Raw genomic sequence first — 17962 nt, 5'->3', positions numbered from 1 at the left:
TCATAGAAGTGATACAGGCTGCTCAGGCATCTGAATGGCGAAGATATATGAGAGCTTATGTTTATATCTACAGTGGCCACACGGTCCTGTTTCCGGAGCTTCAGGGTTGCCTGTGCTACGGGATTGGCTTCCCTGATAGCTCAGTTGGAAAAGAATCTGCCTGCAATGCAGGAGACCCTGGTTCGATTCCTGGGTCAGGAAGATCCTCTGGAGAAGGGATAGGCTACCCACTCCAGTATTCTTGGGCTTCCCTTGTGGCTCAGCTGGTAAGAATCCGCCTGCAATGGGGGAGACCTGGGTTCGATCCCTGGGTTGGGAGGATCCCCTGGAGAAGGGAAAGGTGACCTACTCCAGTATTCTGGCCTGGAGAATTCCCTGGACTATATAGTCCATGGGGTCGCAAAAAACTGTACATGACTGAGCCACTTTCACTTCAGTACCTGTATAGTAGTTATGAAATATACTGCAAATCAGAAATATAATACATCTTTTATATGTAGAGATGAGATATAAACATATAAGATGAAATATATAAGATAAATGTATATATTCCTTGTGTAAACATATTTACATATAGTTTACATAAGACTACTGCAAGTATCTTCCCCTAGTTAGGTGTCTAGGGCCATAGCAACCTTAACTCACGAGGTATGAAGAACACAGTGTTAACCTGGGGAAATGCTACACAATAATGACACATCCTACGAAATCAAATTTATTAGAAAATTGATTAGCTCAACATACGTTTCCATTAGCTATTTTAAGGCTGAAAATTAATATGATAAATTAAAGTTCAGCTGCTTCCAATTTGATGTAATCTTAATTCTAAAGTGGTGCTTAGTAGCAGCTATAAATGAAATGACTATTTTAATGCAGTGAGTAGAAAATTACATAGCCTTTTTAAGAAAGAGTGCTCTTTAAAATTGTGCTTGATGACTCACTACTTCTATGATAACCCACAAAATGATCAGCTGCATTGGTTATGTTTATAATGTCACAAGTACCACAGTTAAAAACACAGAATCAACCCGGCATCCAGCAGAAAGGAGATAGGCATATGCTAGTTCTTTTTACTTAGAGCAGATCTCATAAAAGTTGTTCCTTGGCTTAAGAGACTTGGCCACCCATTAAACTCCTCCCGCCACCAAGTTGTAGAATGTAATGGAACTGGGATGATGCACTTTCTCAGCCTGAATGGAGGTTCTTAATGGGTTTCTGTTTAACATAATTAATTGGTGAAAATTTTAAAGATATGTTCATCAAAATTAGATTTCCCGATGGATTAAATCAGTGAACAGATTCTAGCAAGATGAATTATCCCTGGAATAACATGTGGTGCTATATGGGAGGTTTAATAATCATATGTAGGAACAGAGCTAAGCAGGAGTGAACAAGACTTAGGGGCATTCATTGACAGAAATCTCAACATAGTAATCAAAAGGAAATTGGCATGATCTATGGATGTATTAACAGCATATAGCACATTAGAGATGATAACCTAGAGTAAATTGAAGAATTCTAATTAGGACCAGTCAGGCCATATCTGGTATATGTTGGACACCTTACCAAAGAGGTGGAACAGTTGGAATTTGTACTTTTGAGAGTGTGTAGAGTATATAGCGGAGAAGGCAATGGCACCCCACTCCAGTACTCTTGCCTGGAAAATCCCATGGACGGAGGAGGCTGGTAGGCTGCAGTCTATGGGGTTGCTAAAAGTCGGACACGACTGAGCAACTTCACTTTCACTTTTTGCTTTCATGCATTGGAGAAGGAAATGGCGACCCACTCTAGTCTTCTTGCCTGGAGAATCCCAGGGACGGGGGAGCCTGGTGGGCTGCCGTCTATGGGGTCGCACAGAGTCGGACGTGACTGAAGCGACTTAGCGGCAGCAGCAGCAGCAGCAGCAGAGTATACAGGGGTTTAGTGCCTAAATCTGCACAGATAGTCTGGGAGTGGAAATCCCTGAGAGCTGGGTTCCCACATTTACAGTTCTGTCCTGTGAGCTAGAATCCTCCTGTATGGCCAAACAGTTGCATTGCTGGGGAGATAGATTTGAGTTTCATTAAAGGAGGAACTTTGTGTTAGAACCTTCAAAATTTAGAAACTGTGATGCCTGGGTTGAGTTCTCTTTCACTGGAAGTTAAAAAAAAAAAAAAAAACCTGGGTGGGGAAGTCAGAAAAGAGATTTGAACTTGGACAGTTGTACTGAGCACTAACCACACACATTTTGCACCAAGTAATTCCAATTCCATTTAACATCTTATCATTAAACTTTTAACATATATTTTAATTTTAAAGTAATTCATTAATTTATTCTTGTTTTATTCTCATTCCTTTATTCACTTATTTATTAATTTATTCACTCACTGAGCCAATGTTTATTGCAGTTTATGTCAAGCACTATTCTGGGTTATAAGGATTTAGTGAATTAGTTGCATTCTAGTAAGAGAAGACAGAAAATAAGTAATTTTATAAAAATGAAAGCTTGTAATTTAAACTTATGAAGGAAATAAACAGGATAATATAGGAATAGACTACCTGGAAGGGGATGCTTTCTTAGAGATCTTCAATTTTTAACTCTGTTTTTGAGTTTGGTTATTTCTACTTCTGACTATTCTCATGTCTTCTCTCCAAACAGGTGTGGGGCAGATTTAATGTGGTAGTGATGGGTGGCATTGCAAAGGTGCTTATTTCTCTAACAGAGGACAAGGCTTGACATATATGAGACTTGCATTATATTTTCTCCCAAAGGTTAGGGCTTTTAATAAGGTTTATTTAATATTATAGTTGTGCCTCCATAAAATTAAAACAGTCAATTAAAAAATGAACAATTCACTTTTAAATATCCAAGTGTTTCCCCAGTTTTGTTATTTACTTTCCCAGGATTTAAACCTTGAATATATATTACCCTAAAACTTCTTGGTTGTAGAAAGATTTCCCAAAACTGTAGATGAGATTTAAGCTAGAGGAATACAAGTAGGGATTTTAGCATGTGGACAAAAACTTTTGAAATAAGTTACTCAGAGTTGGAATTAGTCTAAACAGAAGCACAAAGATTAAAGTATTGTGTATATTATTTCGTTATAAAGGCTTAGGCAAATTTGACCAAATACTACGTAAAATCCTAGCAAAATACTGAAATTTAACGGGTAAGAAATTTCATACACCTCCAAATGAAACTAAAATGATTTGTTTTTTCTTCAGATTGCCTACAGGCAGAAGCATGATGCGGCCAAAGGAGTCTCAGATTATGCCCACATGAAGGAGCCGCCTGAGATCAAACATGCCATGGAGGTCAATAAGCACCAGAGTAATGTAAGCAAGCTATTCCTCATGATTTTCTGGAAAATTGTAGTTAACTCACATCAGGGCTAGTGGATAAGTTGTTGAAGTTTAAATGTTACAACATTCCTGTTCAAAAAGGACTTTAAATCTTTTTTTTAATCTTTATCTCTCCATGTCCATTCAGAAAGCACATCTGAATTATTCTCTCAATGGTTATTAGAACCTTGTAGAATGCCTTTAAAATGTCACATACTTCTTGCAGACCTGGAAATCGGGTTTCCAACAGCCTTTGTCATGATGGCGATGCTCCCGTGGTTTCCAGTCTAGAACTGCAGAAGAACTGGGATGCTAGGGAGACTAAACCCCACTACAATTTCTTTTGGAATGCGTGTGGGGGCAGACGGTCACAAGACCCAAGAGGAGCAGGAAGACAATAGATGCCTGATGGCCAGCTTAGAAGCAGAAGCCCAGAGAGAGGAAACAAGCCTGTAGCAAACATATTTCTTCTTTGGCTATAAGGTAGCTAGTACATCAATGCTTTCATGTGTTTACTTAGCTAGCACTACTGTCTTGGGGGCCTAGAAGAATATTTTTTCCTGAAATTGCAGTGGAAGCTTATTTGTCTCCTTATCATGAATTCCTTGCTTTCTAGAAGGAAAGTAGGCGCTGTTTGTCAGGTTCTTTATGGGTTAGAATCAGTTAAGATAAAGTGTTTGCCTTTGTTGGGTCAGGAAGCTCCCTTTTCTTTGCAAAGTACCTGAAGCATCTTTGTCATTTCACACAGGCTCTGCCCCATCACTTAGTTTTTTTCTGAATTGTGCCTCCAGAGCCCCAGCTGTGCAGCATCTCTTTGTAGGATGGCAACAGTCATCTGATACTAAATTGCAGTAGGTCAATGCTTAAGTAAGAACTGAGTGAGGTTTTACATTTTAATTCAAATGTATAAACATATGCCAATACCAAAAGTGCTTTTCTAAGATGGTTTAAGATTGATAAGAGATGAAGAAGCTACATGTCTGTAATTACCAGCAAGGCCATTTTATCAGGAGGCTTTATAAGAACTTCTGCTTACACAATGACTATCACAGCCATAATAACAACCACTTAGTGAGCACTGCCGTGCACGAGGAACTGGGCCAAGACTTTGATCATTTTCAGTTCTCACAGAATCCACGTACGGATTCCCGTTTTGTAGATGAAGAAAATGAGACTGAAGAATCAAACTCCCCAGTCCACTCTTCCTGTTATAATCTGCTGCCTCCCTCTTAAAGGTCACTCTATGGTTATTGTGTCAAGATTTTAAATGAAATTTTTAAAATATAGGTAAAATAGGTTATCATTAGATTTCTCAATGGATCCAGTGCTCTTGTGGGAGAGAAAAGCTGAGACCATGAGCCTCCACTGTTTTGAGCTGAAGAAACTTTGAATTTCTGTAAATGGTGTGGGTTAGAGGGTGGTCATGGTGGTCTGGGGAGGTGGCTGCCGTTTTACAGACCCTCAGGAGACACTATCTAACTCTATAATGCAATGAAATTCAAATACAGAAGTTCCTTATCATGGAGCTGAGGTTATTATTGTAACTCTGCCTTTTCTTTTAAAAGGTCTTTGATTGAGGGATTGAGGGAATAGAGTAGAAAGCCCCTTTCTTCTCCATTCAGCACTGTGTACTTATGGGAGAAGGATGTGTTTACCTACACTCCTCTGCCTGCTCGGCTCAACCTTTACATGCAAAGTTTGTACATATAATAGGATTTAGAAAGTGTTTAAGACTGTTTACTCAGATTTAAAGTGAGAATGATATTTGTATTCTACCTGTGATGTAGTTGATATTCCCCTAGAGTCAAGTCACTTAGAATAATACATTTGTTGTCCCTACGATATGAAATTTAATTGTGGGTCTTGAAAAACACAGGAAAGCAAGAATGTCTCTTGGTTAAGTAGGTGAGGCCACAGCATCTCCATGAAATACAAAACTGTGTCTCCCATAAGGCTTCAGTAAAATGAAATGCATTTGTAGAGAGTTTAACTAACAGAATTACCTTTTCATAATGTGAAATGTCTCTTTGCACTATATTAATGACTTACTAATTTAAAACAAAATGTGTTGTCACATGTGTATCTGATTTTCCTAGAAACAATACATGTCAGCATCTTGGCTTTTCTTTTTATATTTCCACCAAAATCAAGTCAACTTTCTGATGTCTGTTAGAGAACCAAGAAACTGGGACAATTACAGTTCAAAGCTTTTAATTCGTACCTCCATTCTGGTCAGACTTTTTATTAGAACATTGATCAATGGGCCAGATGGAATCATTTTTCTTTCAGAAGCTGACTGTCCTTTATACCTTTGGAGATGTGAATAAGGAGGCTGGGAAGAGATTCTTTGTGACTAGCCGACTAAATTTCCACCTCGGAATAACTGAGAGTTCCAAGGTGAAGAGTATTCTGGGGGCAGTGGTCTTTTCTTTCACCCCCAAGTTCAATGATCATGAAACAGGAAAGAATAATTTCTCATAATATCCTCCACTGTCACATAGGTCAGAAAAGGAGTTGGGAGTCAGGCCAGGGATAAAAGGCTTCTTTTGACACATGTTGCCTGGATAACCTTGGACAAGTTACACATATCTCCAAATCTGTTTCTTTTTTTTTTTTTTCATATGTAAAATTGGGGTAATGAAATCTACCTCAGAGAGCTCTTGCAAGTGATAAATTAGATATGAGATGTAAAGAGCTCTGTTGAAGATCTAGTTCAGAAAATACTAGTTCTGTTTGGTCCTTCTTCAGTTTTAAAGAGTGATTTAAGAGTTTAGGGTGATATCATTGTTAATTCAAAACAATGAAACGAGGTTAGATTTCTAAGAAGGTCAAATCAATACAAAAATTTATGTTAAGAAGCATTTAGGTCAGAAGGGCATATTCATAAGTTTCCTGAACCCATTTAACCACCTATCTTGTTGATACTGTTATCAAAAAATGATTAAAAACACCTCATCTGACTTATTTTTTTTTTTTTGTATCTTCAGGGATGTACCCCTGCCAAATTTTTCTAATGTAATTAAAGAAACTGGAGATATTCTATCCTGTTACTTTCCCCTAAAGATGGGTTTGAAATGAAAACCTCAGTAACGTTATTAGTTTTCATCAATCTTATCAGAGGCATGAAGAGCAGTACTTCTAAAGTTAAGTTAAACAAATTCTAGCTGCCATTTTAAGTTTTATAAATAATGTGATCTGTGTAGATTTGTGATGAAATTAGAGTGGTAAGCTTTCCCAAAATACCATATTGGTAATCAATTCAATGTGTATTAGAAAGAGGTATTCATCAGGGGAAACCAAGACATAATGCTCTTTCCAAGAATGATATATGTACTTTCTTAACGTTAATAAAAACTTATCAGTAGACAAAATTTCTATTCCATCAGAAAGAAAAAAATCTTAAGGATAAGTAAATCACTAAAAAAATTGGAAAAATATTTATTATCCTGTAATTCCTGATGTGACTTAAGAAACAGTGCTTTTAGAATTTAGTATTAAAATAGGTATATTAGGTTTTGTTCATTTCTAAGTACAAAAAAGATCTTCACAACCCAGATAATCACGATGGTGTGAATACTCATCTAGGGCCAGACATCCTGGAATGTGAAGTCAAGTGGGCCTTAGGAAGCATCACTATGAACAAAGCTAGTGGAGGTGATGGAATTCCAGTTGAGCTATTTCAAATCCTGAAAGATGATGCTGTGAAAGTGCTGCACTCAATATGCCAGCAAATTTGGAAAACTCAGCAGTGGCCACAGGACTGGAAAAAGTCAGTTTCATTCCAATCCCAAAGAAAGGCAATGCCAAAGAATGCTCAAACTACCGCACAATTGCACTCATCTCACACACTAGTAAAGTAATGCTTAAAATTCTCCAAGCCAGGCTTCAGCAATACGTGAACCATGAACTTCCAGATGTTCAAGCTGGTTTTAGAAAAGGCAGAGGAACCAGAGATCAAATTGCCAACATCCACTGGATCATGGAAAAAGGAAGAGAGTTCCAGAAAAACATCTCTTTCTGCTTTATTGACTATGCCAAAGCCTTTGACTGTGTGGATCACAGTAAACTGTGGAAAATTCTTCAAGAGATGGAAATACCAGACCACCTGACCTGCCTGCTGAGAAACCTGTATACATGTCAAGAAGAAACAGTTAGAACTGGACATGGAACAACAGACTGGTTCCAAATAGGAAAAGGAGTACGTCAAGGCTGTATATTGTCACCCTGCTTATTTAACTTATATGCAGAGTACATCATGAGAAAGGCTGGGCTGGAAGAAGCACAAGCTGGAATCAAGATTGCCAGAGTAAATATCAATAACCTCAGATATGCAGATGACACCACCCTTATGACAGAAAGTGATGAAGAACTAAAGAGCCTCTTGATGAAAGTGAAAGAGGAGAGTGAAAAAGTTGGCTTAAAGCTCAACATTCAGAAAATGAAGATCATGGCATCTGATCCCATCACTTCATGGCAAATAGATGGGGAAACAGTGGACACAGTGACAGAGTTTATTTTTTGGGGCTCCAAAATCACTGCAGATGGTGATTGCAGCCATGAAATTAAAAGATGCTTACTCCTTGGAAGGAAAGTTATGACCAACCTAGACAGCATATTAAAAAGTAGAGACATTACTATGCCAACTAAGGTCCATCTGGTCAAGGCTATGGTTTTTCCAGTGGTCATGTATGGATGTGAGAGTTGGACTATGAAGAAGGCTGAGTGCTGAAGAATTGATGCTTTTGAATGGTGGTGTGTTGGAGAAGACTCTCGAGAGTCCCTTGGACTGCAAGGAGATCCAACCAGTCCATCCTAAAGGAGATCAGTCCTGGGTGTTCATTGGAGGGACTGATAGTAAAGCTGAAACTCCAATACTTTGGCCACCTGATGCGGAGAGCTGACTCATTTGAAAAGACCCTGATGCTGGGAAAGATTGAGGGCAGGAGGAGAAGGAGACGACAGAGGATGAGATGACTGGATGGCATCACTGACTCGATGGACGTGAGTCTGAGTGAACGCCGGGAGTTGGTGATGAACAAGGAGGCCTGGCGTGCTGCGGTTCATGGGGTCGCAAAGAGTCAGACACGACTGAGTGACTGAACTGAACTGAAGGCAGAATAGTTAATAATATCTATTCTGCTTTCTTCATAAGATTGTGGTGGTGATAAAATTAATCATAAACATGGAAATTTTTATCATCTCTAAAATGCTTTTATCAACAATGATAATACTGCAAATAATGATAAAGCTCCATCATTTAGAAAATTGAAAAAAATGTGTTTTCTGATGAATATCAGATCCTCTGTTTACTTATATTTCAGAGACTTATATTTTCTTTTAAAAATAATGTTTAGGACTTAATTATTTAATAGTCTTTTACATGCAACATACCTAAACAGAAATAAGCCTTATTAAGATATAATTTCCAGTCCATGTGCCTACTTAATGACCTTGGAGAGCTTCTCTAATGTGAAAGTTTACGACAAAAGAATTTCTTGAGGATGACTAAACTGGTGTTTTGAGATTATGACTAAATACAGATCATACTATTCACTTCTATCCTACAAACCTATCCTATCCAGCAGTTTCTTCTCATCAAGAATCGTTTTAACTTTCACCAGAGTAGTAAAGGGAATGAATAAGTTTGGGGCCAGTTGGTTCTGATTTCTTTTACTCTATCTGCTCACATTGCCCTTGGCTCCACAGGTGTCTGTCTGTGGCTTCCATGCTGCCTGCCATCCCTCAGTTCTTCACATCTCCAAGTAATTACATTTCACTAAGGATCATCATGGTGGAGGTTTGGCTTTTTTCTAGTTTATGAAGTCACCTATTGAAGAATCTCAGATCACTGTTGTCAAAACATGAAAAGCTTGCTGCAGAGTCACTGGGAGTCCTTTGCTCAGTGCTCAGTCTGGCTGTACATGGATAATAAAGGCATCCAGTTCACTTCATTTTCAATATCTAATTTAAAGTTTCTCTTATTGGCCAAGTCCAACCAAGAATGGTACAAAAAAGAAGATTCTTCTGGATAACTAGTTCCAGCCTTGGGAGGGAGTGTTGATGGAGCTGAGTTGAGGACAGGCTGGCACAATAATGGTGGGGTGAAGATTTACTAAATTCATGTGTTTAAAGTGTGCAGAACTACAGTACCTGGCACATACCCTGCATGAATGTAAGGAACATGCAAAAGATATGGCCTGATGAAACAAAAGTAGAAAGATTATTAGGGGGGAATAAACCGAGATTAAAAGACAATAAAATGAGATGAAAATGCAAGCTGAGAGTGAAAGTGAACATGGTAATATAAGGAAGAAATTCCATGACAGATTTCGATAGAATTAAAATTTTTAAAAATTTAACTATAATTTATTTATCAATATTGTATTAGCTTCAGGTGATAGAATTAAAATCTCTATTGGAGGCAATAAAGAATAGATTTGACATTGCAGAGAAACATATGAAATGGAGGCTACATTTAGAGTTTGTAGATTCAGTAACAGAAATCCATCTCATGTTAGCTCAAGTGAAAAATGAGAATTTATTGGTTTGCGTAAAGCTACCTTCAGGCATAACTGGCTCCAGAGGCTCCACAGTGTCACGAGGACCCCCTTCTTTCCGTATCTCTTGGCTCTTCTTCCTTCTCCATGACTTCATTTGCAGATCAAATCTGTCTAGTTGGTCTCAAGGCTGGTATTTCCAAAACTAAATCATCTTCACTGTGGCCAATCCCAGAGGAAAGGATAGCAGTTATTTCTCCCCCAGCCTCAGATCCATCAACGACTCTGACCTTGCTTGTTTATGTGTCTGCTCTCTATTTAATCATAATTTCCAAAGGGTTGGAGTATCTGATTGGATAGCCTGTCACGTGGCCACTCCTGTCACCAGAAAGGAAGGCTACTTCTGATCGCCTCACCAAATCACATGGAGGGAGCAAGGGAGGGGCAGTTTCCAAATAAAAAGTACCTGGAAGATTTTTGGGTTTCCCAGTGGTAATGAATTCGCCTGCAATGCAGGAGATGAGGGTTTGATTCCTTAGGCAGAAAGGTCCCCTGGAGAAGGAACTGGTAACCCACTCCAGGATTCTTGCCTGGGGAAGTTCCATGGACTGAGGAGACCAGTGGGCTACAGCCCATGCAGTCACAAAGTGTTGGACATGACTTAGTGACTAAAACAACAACAAAAGGTGGATTAAAAAAAAAAAATAACACATGTCCACTACAAAGGGACAAAGGAGTAATTTAGGAAAATGATACAGATTCATGGAAATGGGCAAAGAAGTAAATTCACTGAGGGAAAAAAAAAGGCAAGAAAGAGAGATCAAGCACATAAAGTAATAATTCTAAGTGCTCCTGAGGAAGAAACCATAGTTGGTCTTTTTGAAAAGATTACATACTGCCAAAATATGTAGCAGTTTATTTTGAGTACAAAATAAATGTATAAATGTGATATTGTCATAATTGTTGTGTTTTAACCTGTATAGGACCTATAGACGATAAGGATGAAACTTCATTGAAAGCTATAATAAGAAATTTAAAGAAATGGAGAAATATACATTTTCCTCCTGGGAACAGACTAAAATATTGTTGAGATATAGTTTTCCCTAAAATCATTTGGTTGGTTAGTGCAGTGTTCATTAAAAGTCCATTTGTTTCCTTTGTGGAACTTATTAAAATTAGTCTAATGTTCATTAGTGAGAATAACTAGCTTAAATTAAGAAAAAATTTGAAATAGAAGAGTAATAAAGGCAACTTGGGTTTAATGAATATAAATCCTTATGAGTCATTCATTTAAGAAACGTGTGAGTGAGGCAGTGAATGTGAAGTCCTTAATATGTACCTGGTACCTAATAAACAGGGCTTCCCTGTGGCTCAGCTGGTAAAGAATCTGCCTGCAATGCGGGAGACCTGGGTTCCATCCCCAGGTTGGGGAGATCCCTTGGAGAAGGGAAAGGCTATCCATTCCAGATTTCTGGCCTGGAGAATTCTATGGACTGTGTAGACCAGGGGGTCACAAAGAGTCAGACATGACTGAGCGACTTTCACTCACTCACATCATAAACTGCCTAAAATGACTTCTTCTTTCTCCTCCTCCTCTCCTCTTCTTCCCATCTTCTTCCTCTTCCCTCTTTGCCCCTTCCCCTTTCATTGCTCCTCCCTCTGCCATGTTTTTCATTCTCTCTTGTCCTCTGAGGACATGATAGGGAACAAAACATTAAGTAAAACGAGGTAAAATAAATCATGGGCCCTCAGGCCTGCACCTGTCCTGGGTTGATGACTTTTAGGAACCCCTATCTTTCTTCTTATTCAAAGCAGTTTTATATAGAACACCCTCTTGCCATGAGAAGACTGCTGGAGAATTCAGTGAGCATTTAAGGTTTGATTATTCAGAAAACGCTGCATTTAGTTTGGGATTATTCAGAATATATATATACACACATATGAATATATATATACATATATATTCTATATAAAATATATGTATATACATATATTTTATATAAAACTGAATATATATATATTCTGATATACACACACAAACACACACACACATATTCTGCTGCATAACAGCTTTATTCTTTCCTGGTTCGGATGGGCTGAAGAAGGGAGAAAATACATTGTGCAGACGTTTGAGAAATGTCAGATGAGTTTCCCTCAGCCCTAAGTCACAGGTGAGGTGGAGGAAGGTGAGTAGTCTGCTCAGGCCACATTGTCTCTATACCACCCGTGTTCAGACATCCTTGCAGGGAGCACAGAGCAGGAACCTGTGGCTCTGTGTGCCTCAGCATCAGCCCCTGTTCCTGGGGAGTATCCCCAAGCCTGATATCCTGGGAGATCTGTAGTGACCAGGCCCCTGGGCTTTTCTCCTGTGTGGCTCCATGGTATCCGCTAGTTTGAATGTGCAGCTCATGTCAATCTTAATATTTGTTTTGAGTCACATATGCCGGCCTCTAATTTGCAATTTACATGGATGATGGGGCCCCATTCATTGCCCCAGTCCTGCCGCCTTTGTGCTGTTCACCTCTCTCCACGCAGTCATTAGGCTGAACAGCATATAATTAGGAAACCCATGGAAAGCATAGATATCTGAGAGGTTGCAGCTCTTTTCAAAAAGTAAGGGTTTCCATTTTTACACTCATTCTTTTGTAAACAAAAAGACATTCCCTGCTATGGCTTTCATCTGAATGTAGTAACTTAGAAACAGTCTTGTAGGTGGGTAGTAATTGTGGTTTGTTTTCACCTGAGAGTCCGTTTTTGTTTACACAGCTTGTGTTTAACTCTGGGCAGCCTGAGGTTGATTGGCCATCATTTGTAGATGAGTGTGTTGCTTTTTGAAACCAATCAAAATTGGCTTATTTTAAATCCCTGAAGATTTTAAATTTACCCAACCAAATAACTCAGTTTTCAGCTTATATCTTTTGCTACCTGTGTGCACAAAACTGACTTAAAATTGCTTGCTAAGCCTTTGAAAATAGAAGCAGTGAAGAAAACAGATGTTCTTGCCAAAATTATGCTAATTATATTTAAGCTGTGTTCACTTGTCAGACAGGTTCATGATTATAAACATAGTCGATGGCGAAGCCAATGCAAGATCTTAAATAGAAGTGTATATACATGCTTCATTGAAATAAAATAATATAATGCATTAGGGAGCCTATGAAAGTATTAACACATTATCATTCCTTATACTTGATATTATTGTTTAAAGAAGTAAAAAAGTACATTTTTTTTAACACTGTAGGATTGAAAGGACGATAACAAGATACATTACTATTATCTAGAACACTGATTTTTAGTGGTCAACTGGGGAATTCATTAAAATGCAGATTTTTGGGCCCCATTTAGCAAAATTATATTACAGAGGATTAAGGATGGACCTCAGGAATCTAAATTTTTAATAAGTACTCTAGACGATGCTACTGCAGAAAGTTTGCAGGCAACATTAGAAGACTTATTTTGAGGAATTTCCTAGAGGTCCAGTGGTTAAGACTCCATGCTTCCACTGCAGGAGGGTTCATTCCCTGGTCAGGGAGCCAAGACCCAGCAAACTGTGTGATGCAGCCAAAAATTAAAAAAAAAAAAAAAAGAATTATGTTTTGGGAAATTTGTGGGAATTCCTTAGGACTCCAAGCTTTTACTGCCAAAGGAGCGGGTTCAATCCCTGGTCTGGGAACCAAGATCCCAAGATCCCACAAGCTGCACAGTGCAGCCAAAAGAAAAGAGAAAAGAAAAAGAAACACCTGTTTTGTACAAATGCAATTAATTGTGCATTCTTTATAAATGTTCAGTTGTACATTTCTGTGTTCTACCTTTTATGTCTTGAAAAAGTGAAGACAGATTTTGAAAATGACCATTACTACATGCTTTGCATTATAAATGTAATAAAATCTAATGTAATGGACAAGTTGACCAGCCCACCCACTGGTGAATTTGCCAAATAGAGCTTCATCTTTTCAGTTCATGACTGGTCTCAGGAAATAGAGAAGCAGGTAGACAGGGAGATGTTGCCCATTAGGGGTTGTATGAGTTGGCTTCTGGTCTCTCCTCCCATCTGTCAGTCAAGTTATTCTGAATGACAACTGTTACCTGAAGGATATTTGGCAACGTTTGTATATTTCTCTTTAAATCTCTGTTTTCTATACTTTGGTTTGATTGTATCTAATGTGCATTCAGAAGACAGCTATTTCTTTCTTTCTTTCTTTTTTTTGATGGCTATTTCTTAATGTGAATCCTTTTGTTATTGGAGGATCAAGTCATTGCAATGATGTTTACTGGAATAAAACTATTAGCACCCATCACTAGGCCTCCCAGATAGGGGCATTTGAAGAGTCCAATCGGGAAAGGAAGAGAAAAGTGTGGTTGGGAGTGTGCAAGGCAGAGTTCCAGAGTTTCACATACCCTCACCCCAGGAAATGACTTTCTGTATTTGTGTACTGGGGCTTATCCTGTATCCACTGGGACTCAAGACTGTGTGATCAACAAGTTAATGACTTTGATTGAGGACACTCTATATGTGATCATGCCTATATACATTTATCCATAATGACATGCTTATAAGGGTAGCGTATGTAAAATCCTATAAGCTTGGTTTTGTGCTATGGTCTTGGAATTATATTTTTTATGTTGTATGAATTCAGTTCATATACAATAATGTCAATGAGCCATTGGTATAGTAAAAAGAGAATATAGTTATCCAAATAAATGTTGCACATAATAAAAATTTTTTAAAAGTTATGATCAGTGACTTTCTTAGATGATTGTGGTGAGGATAAATTATATTAGGGACATTAAAGCTAGCAGCTGTATGACATTACTCATTTCCTTTTTCTTTTTTTTCGATCCAAACTGTCTCTTCCATCAGATTTTTTATAGAAAAGATGTACAGGACACCCACATGTATAATGCAGAGCTTGACAGACCAGACATCAAGATGGCGACACAGATCTCCAAGATCATAAGCGATGTAATCTCTCTTTCTTATTTTGAGCAGAATTGATTTCTTATTTTGGTGGAAGACAAAGCATGGCTTTGGTAGTTGGGTGGTTAATTTAATTAGTGAAATTTATCAATCTGAATTAATGACATCTCAATTTTTTATCTGAATTATCTCTTTGTGTAAATTATTTGGATATGTGCAGAAATTGATCAAACTTGACTTGACTATGGCTTGTGTTGTAATACTTAAAAAAAAAAAAAATACCACTCAGGCCTAAGATAACATTCACGTGTTTCAGCCTGAGAGTCAAGTTTGTCATTCATCTGGTTCCATAATTATCTGTCATCTTGTCCCAAAGAACTTCACTTTGGCCTTTTTTTTCCGTCTTGTTGCTGTTAATTTTGCGGGTTCTTGTTAGTCAGCATTTACCCATGCACATTTCCTGTGCATCATGGCTGTTTTTCTCTTCCCTAAGACATCCGTCTCGGCAGATACCATTTTACTTAAACATATCTTACATTCTGGTTAAAAAATGATGACTTAACTTGAACCAAATGATTAAGTAGCATAGGCTGTATTCATCTTAAAAAATCAATAATTATTTACTAAATTCAGCTGCATGTTAACCAGATGGGGTTAGATCAGTTACTAAGACTAAACATAAAAGACATATGTATGCAGAATGCAGGGTCTTAATTATCTAGAAATTCCTCCTGGATATAATAAACATAATGATGATGATGACTGGATTCACAGACTCAAGCTTAGTAATTATTTTACTACAAAAAAACATTGTTTTTATAAAATCAGTTTCTTCTTAGCAGTCAGCATTTTAGAATTTGGTGAGTTTTAAGGAATATTTTTTTATGGGCTGACCGTCTATTAATTTTATTTTGGCTATTGCCAGTGTAATTTTTCATGGGAAAATAAAAATATCTGACATTTTCTTATTCATTTTAGGCTGAATACAAGAAAGGGCAAGGAGTAATGAATAAAGAGCCTGCTGTAATTGGAAGACCAGATTTTGAACATGCTGTGGAAGCTTCTAAACTTTCTAGTCAAGTAAGAATCTAGCGATATTTCACAATGATTTTATTCAGAGATTTTGTTTCTAGCAGCACTGAAAAATATTTTACTTTAGATAATGTCTTTAATGGCAAGCATATACAAAGATAATGTTCCTGTAACCATATCAGATAGGATTACAATAATTGTAAATTTCACTAAGGGATAAAACATGTCATTTTGAGCATGAAACTAAGTGTTCTTTTCTCCTGGCTCAAATTCTAGCTTTTTCCAATGAGTTCAGCCATTTTGTCACATTTCCTAGAATTTCTGGAACTTAGCAATAGTCATATCAATTAGATTAGATTAGATGAATAATTAAATTTCTATCTATATGTTCATAAACAGAATTTTTAACTTAGTAAGGAAAACGACAGTTTTCTCAATGTTTAAGTGCTTTAATTACACATTTGAAACTAGGTAATGACAATGAAGAAAACACTGAAATCATTAAAAGGATCTGAAGAAGTGTACAGACATGCCATATTTTTGGCTGAACATGTCAATAGATAAAAATTACAACTTTCCCCAAATTAATACTTAAATACCATGCAATTTCAGTTAGAATCCAATAATTTTTTTGAAGTATGGATAAATGATCTTAGAGTTTGAATGGCAAGGAATGCCTGAAAATAGCCTTCAAAAGTATTAAAGACCAGTGAAGGGGAACTTACATTGTGAGTTACTATAACATAGTATAAAACCACTGAAATTAAATCAATATGGAATTGATATATAAGAGATAAAATAATCAGTAGGTTAGACTAGGGAATCCTGAAATAGACTCTAATGTGTATAAGAATTTAATATGTGATAAAAGTTTTGGTTTAAGTCAGTGGGAAAAAGTTGTATTAGTTAATAAATGGTGCTGACATAACTGGCCATCCTTCAGGGTAAAAATAAAATTGGACCTGAATCTCAAACCATCTACAAAATAAATTCCAGATGGTTTAAAGATATGAATGTAAACAAAAAAATGATTTTAAAATCTTAAAAGAAAATCCAGGAGACTGTATATACTACATAAGGATAACAGAGTTATTCTTAAAATTGGAGATCCAGAAGCTCTAATGGAGCTTTTTAATGGAAAAAGGTAACATTTATAAAGTCAACAATGACAGCAAACAGTAATTTTTATGCATGTATATAGTGTTTTCAACTTTGAAAATGTCCTTTCTTCAAGTTGCAAATGTCTTAATTGGGTTACATTTCAAAACGGATAAACGTAAATGAGGAGAACTATAAAATCTAACTGAAGAACATAAAATAGTATCTGGACAATTGAGAAGACCTGCTGTGTTCTTAGCTCTGGAGGGCCTGAGAAGGGCCGTGATTCCGAGCTTTTCTCAGTCCAAACAACACTTGCTGAAGTGGGTGTTGGTACGCACCTGGTAGCTCTTCCAGTATCGCTTTAGATTTTCTGACTTAGGATTTCAGCCTTTTCTGGGAGCACAGAGGTCAATTGGTGGTGTAGAAAAGCTGTGCAGCTTGGCTGAGTCATTAATAAAAGGGCTGTGGAGCTGGACCCCTGAGCTCCTGGTTTTGCTGCTGGCTCATCGAATGACTTTGGACAGGTGGCTTAATTTCTCCATCTGCAGTTTCCTGACCTGTAAAATGACATGGAGCAGTACTGCTTCTTAGGGTTGTTTTGAGGATTAAATGAACTACTGTGAGCAACTTAAAATATTGCCTGACCCATAGAAACACTGCATCATTTCCAAGGAATAATTTTACCGTAGCTATCCAGAAGAATTTTCCACTCTGCTTTTTTTTTTTTTTTTAATGAATTCATGCACAAAATGAAGTATAGTAAGACTGGCTCTTAGATTTCAGTCTTAAATTTTTTCCTTCACAGTCTTATTTGTGAGTCCTTAGAAAAACTTTTAGGGGCTTCCCAGGTGGCTCAGTGGTAAAAAATTTGTCTGCCAATGCAGGAGATTTGGGTTTGATCCCTGGGTTGGGACAATCCCCTGGAGAAGGAAATGGCAACCCACTCCAGTATTTTTGCCTGGGAAATTCCATGGACAGAGGAGCCTGGTGGGCTAAGGTCCATGGTGTCACACAGTCAGACACGACTGAACTGACTGAGCATGCTCGCACTTTTTTTTAGGCAGACTTAAAAAAAAATCTCAAATCATTTAAC

At 37.5% G+C, this 17962-nt stretch overlaps 1 protein-coding gene across 3 annotated transcripts in view; it reads left to right on the top strand.

The window, feature by feature from the left end:
• Window positions 1-17962, top strand: part of NEBL (nebulette) — a 376594-nt gene that overhangs the window by 271589 nt on the left and 87043 nt on the right. The window contains exons 5-7 of one of the 3 annotated variants that reach the window (XM_019973022.2): window positions 3205-3315; window positions 14680-14781; window positions 15715-15816. The exons of the other annotated variants lie outside the window; for them this stretch is intronic. Of the exons in view, the coding sequence (XP_019828581.2) occupies window positions 3205-3315; window positions 14680-14781; window positions 15715-15816 (315 nt within the window). The remainder of the gene's footprint in view (window positions 1-3204; window positions 3316-14679; window positions 14782-15714; window positions 15817-17962) is intronic. 3 annotated transcript variants of the gene reach the window in all.

This window comes from Bos indicus, chromosome 13 (genome assembly GCF_029378745.1).
Source record: "Bos indicus isolate NIAB-ARS_2022 breed Sahiwal x Tharparkar chromosome 13, NIAB-ARS_B.indTharparkar_mat_pri_1.0, whole genome shotgun sequence".
NCBI classification, from domain to species: Eukaryota; Metazoa; Chordata; class Mammalia; order Artiodactyla; family Bovidae; genus Bos; species Bos indicus.
Note: the sequence above shows the minus strand (reverse complement) of the source record. Positions and strands in the feature narration are given on the sequence as shown.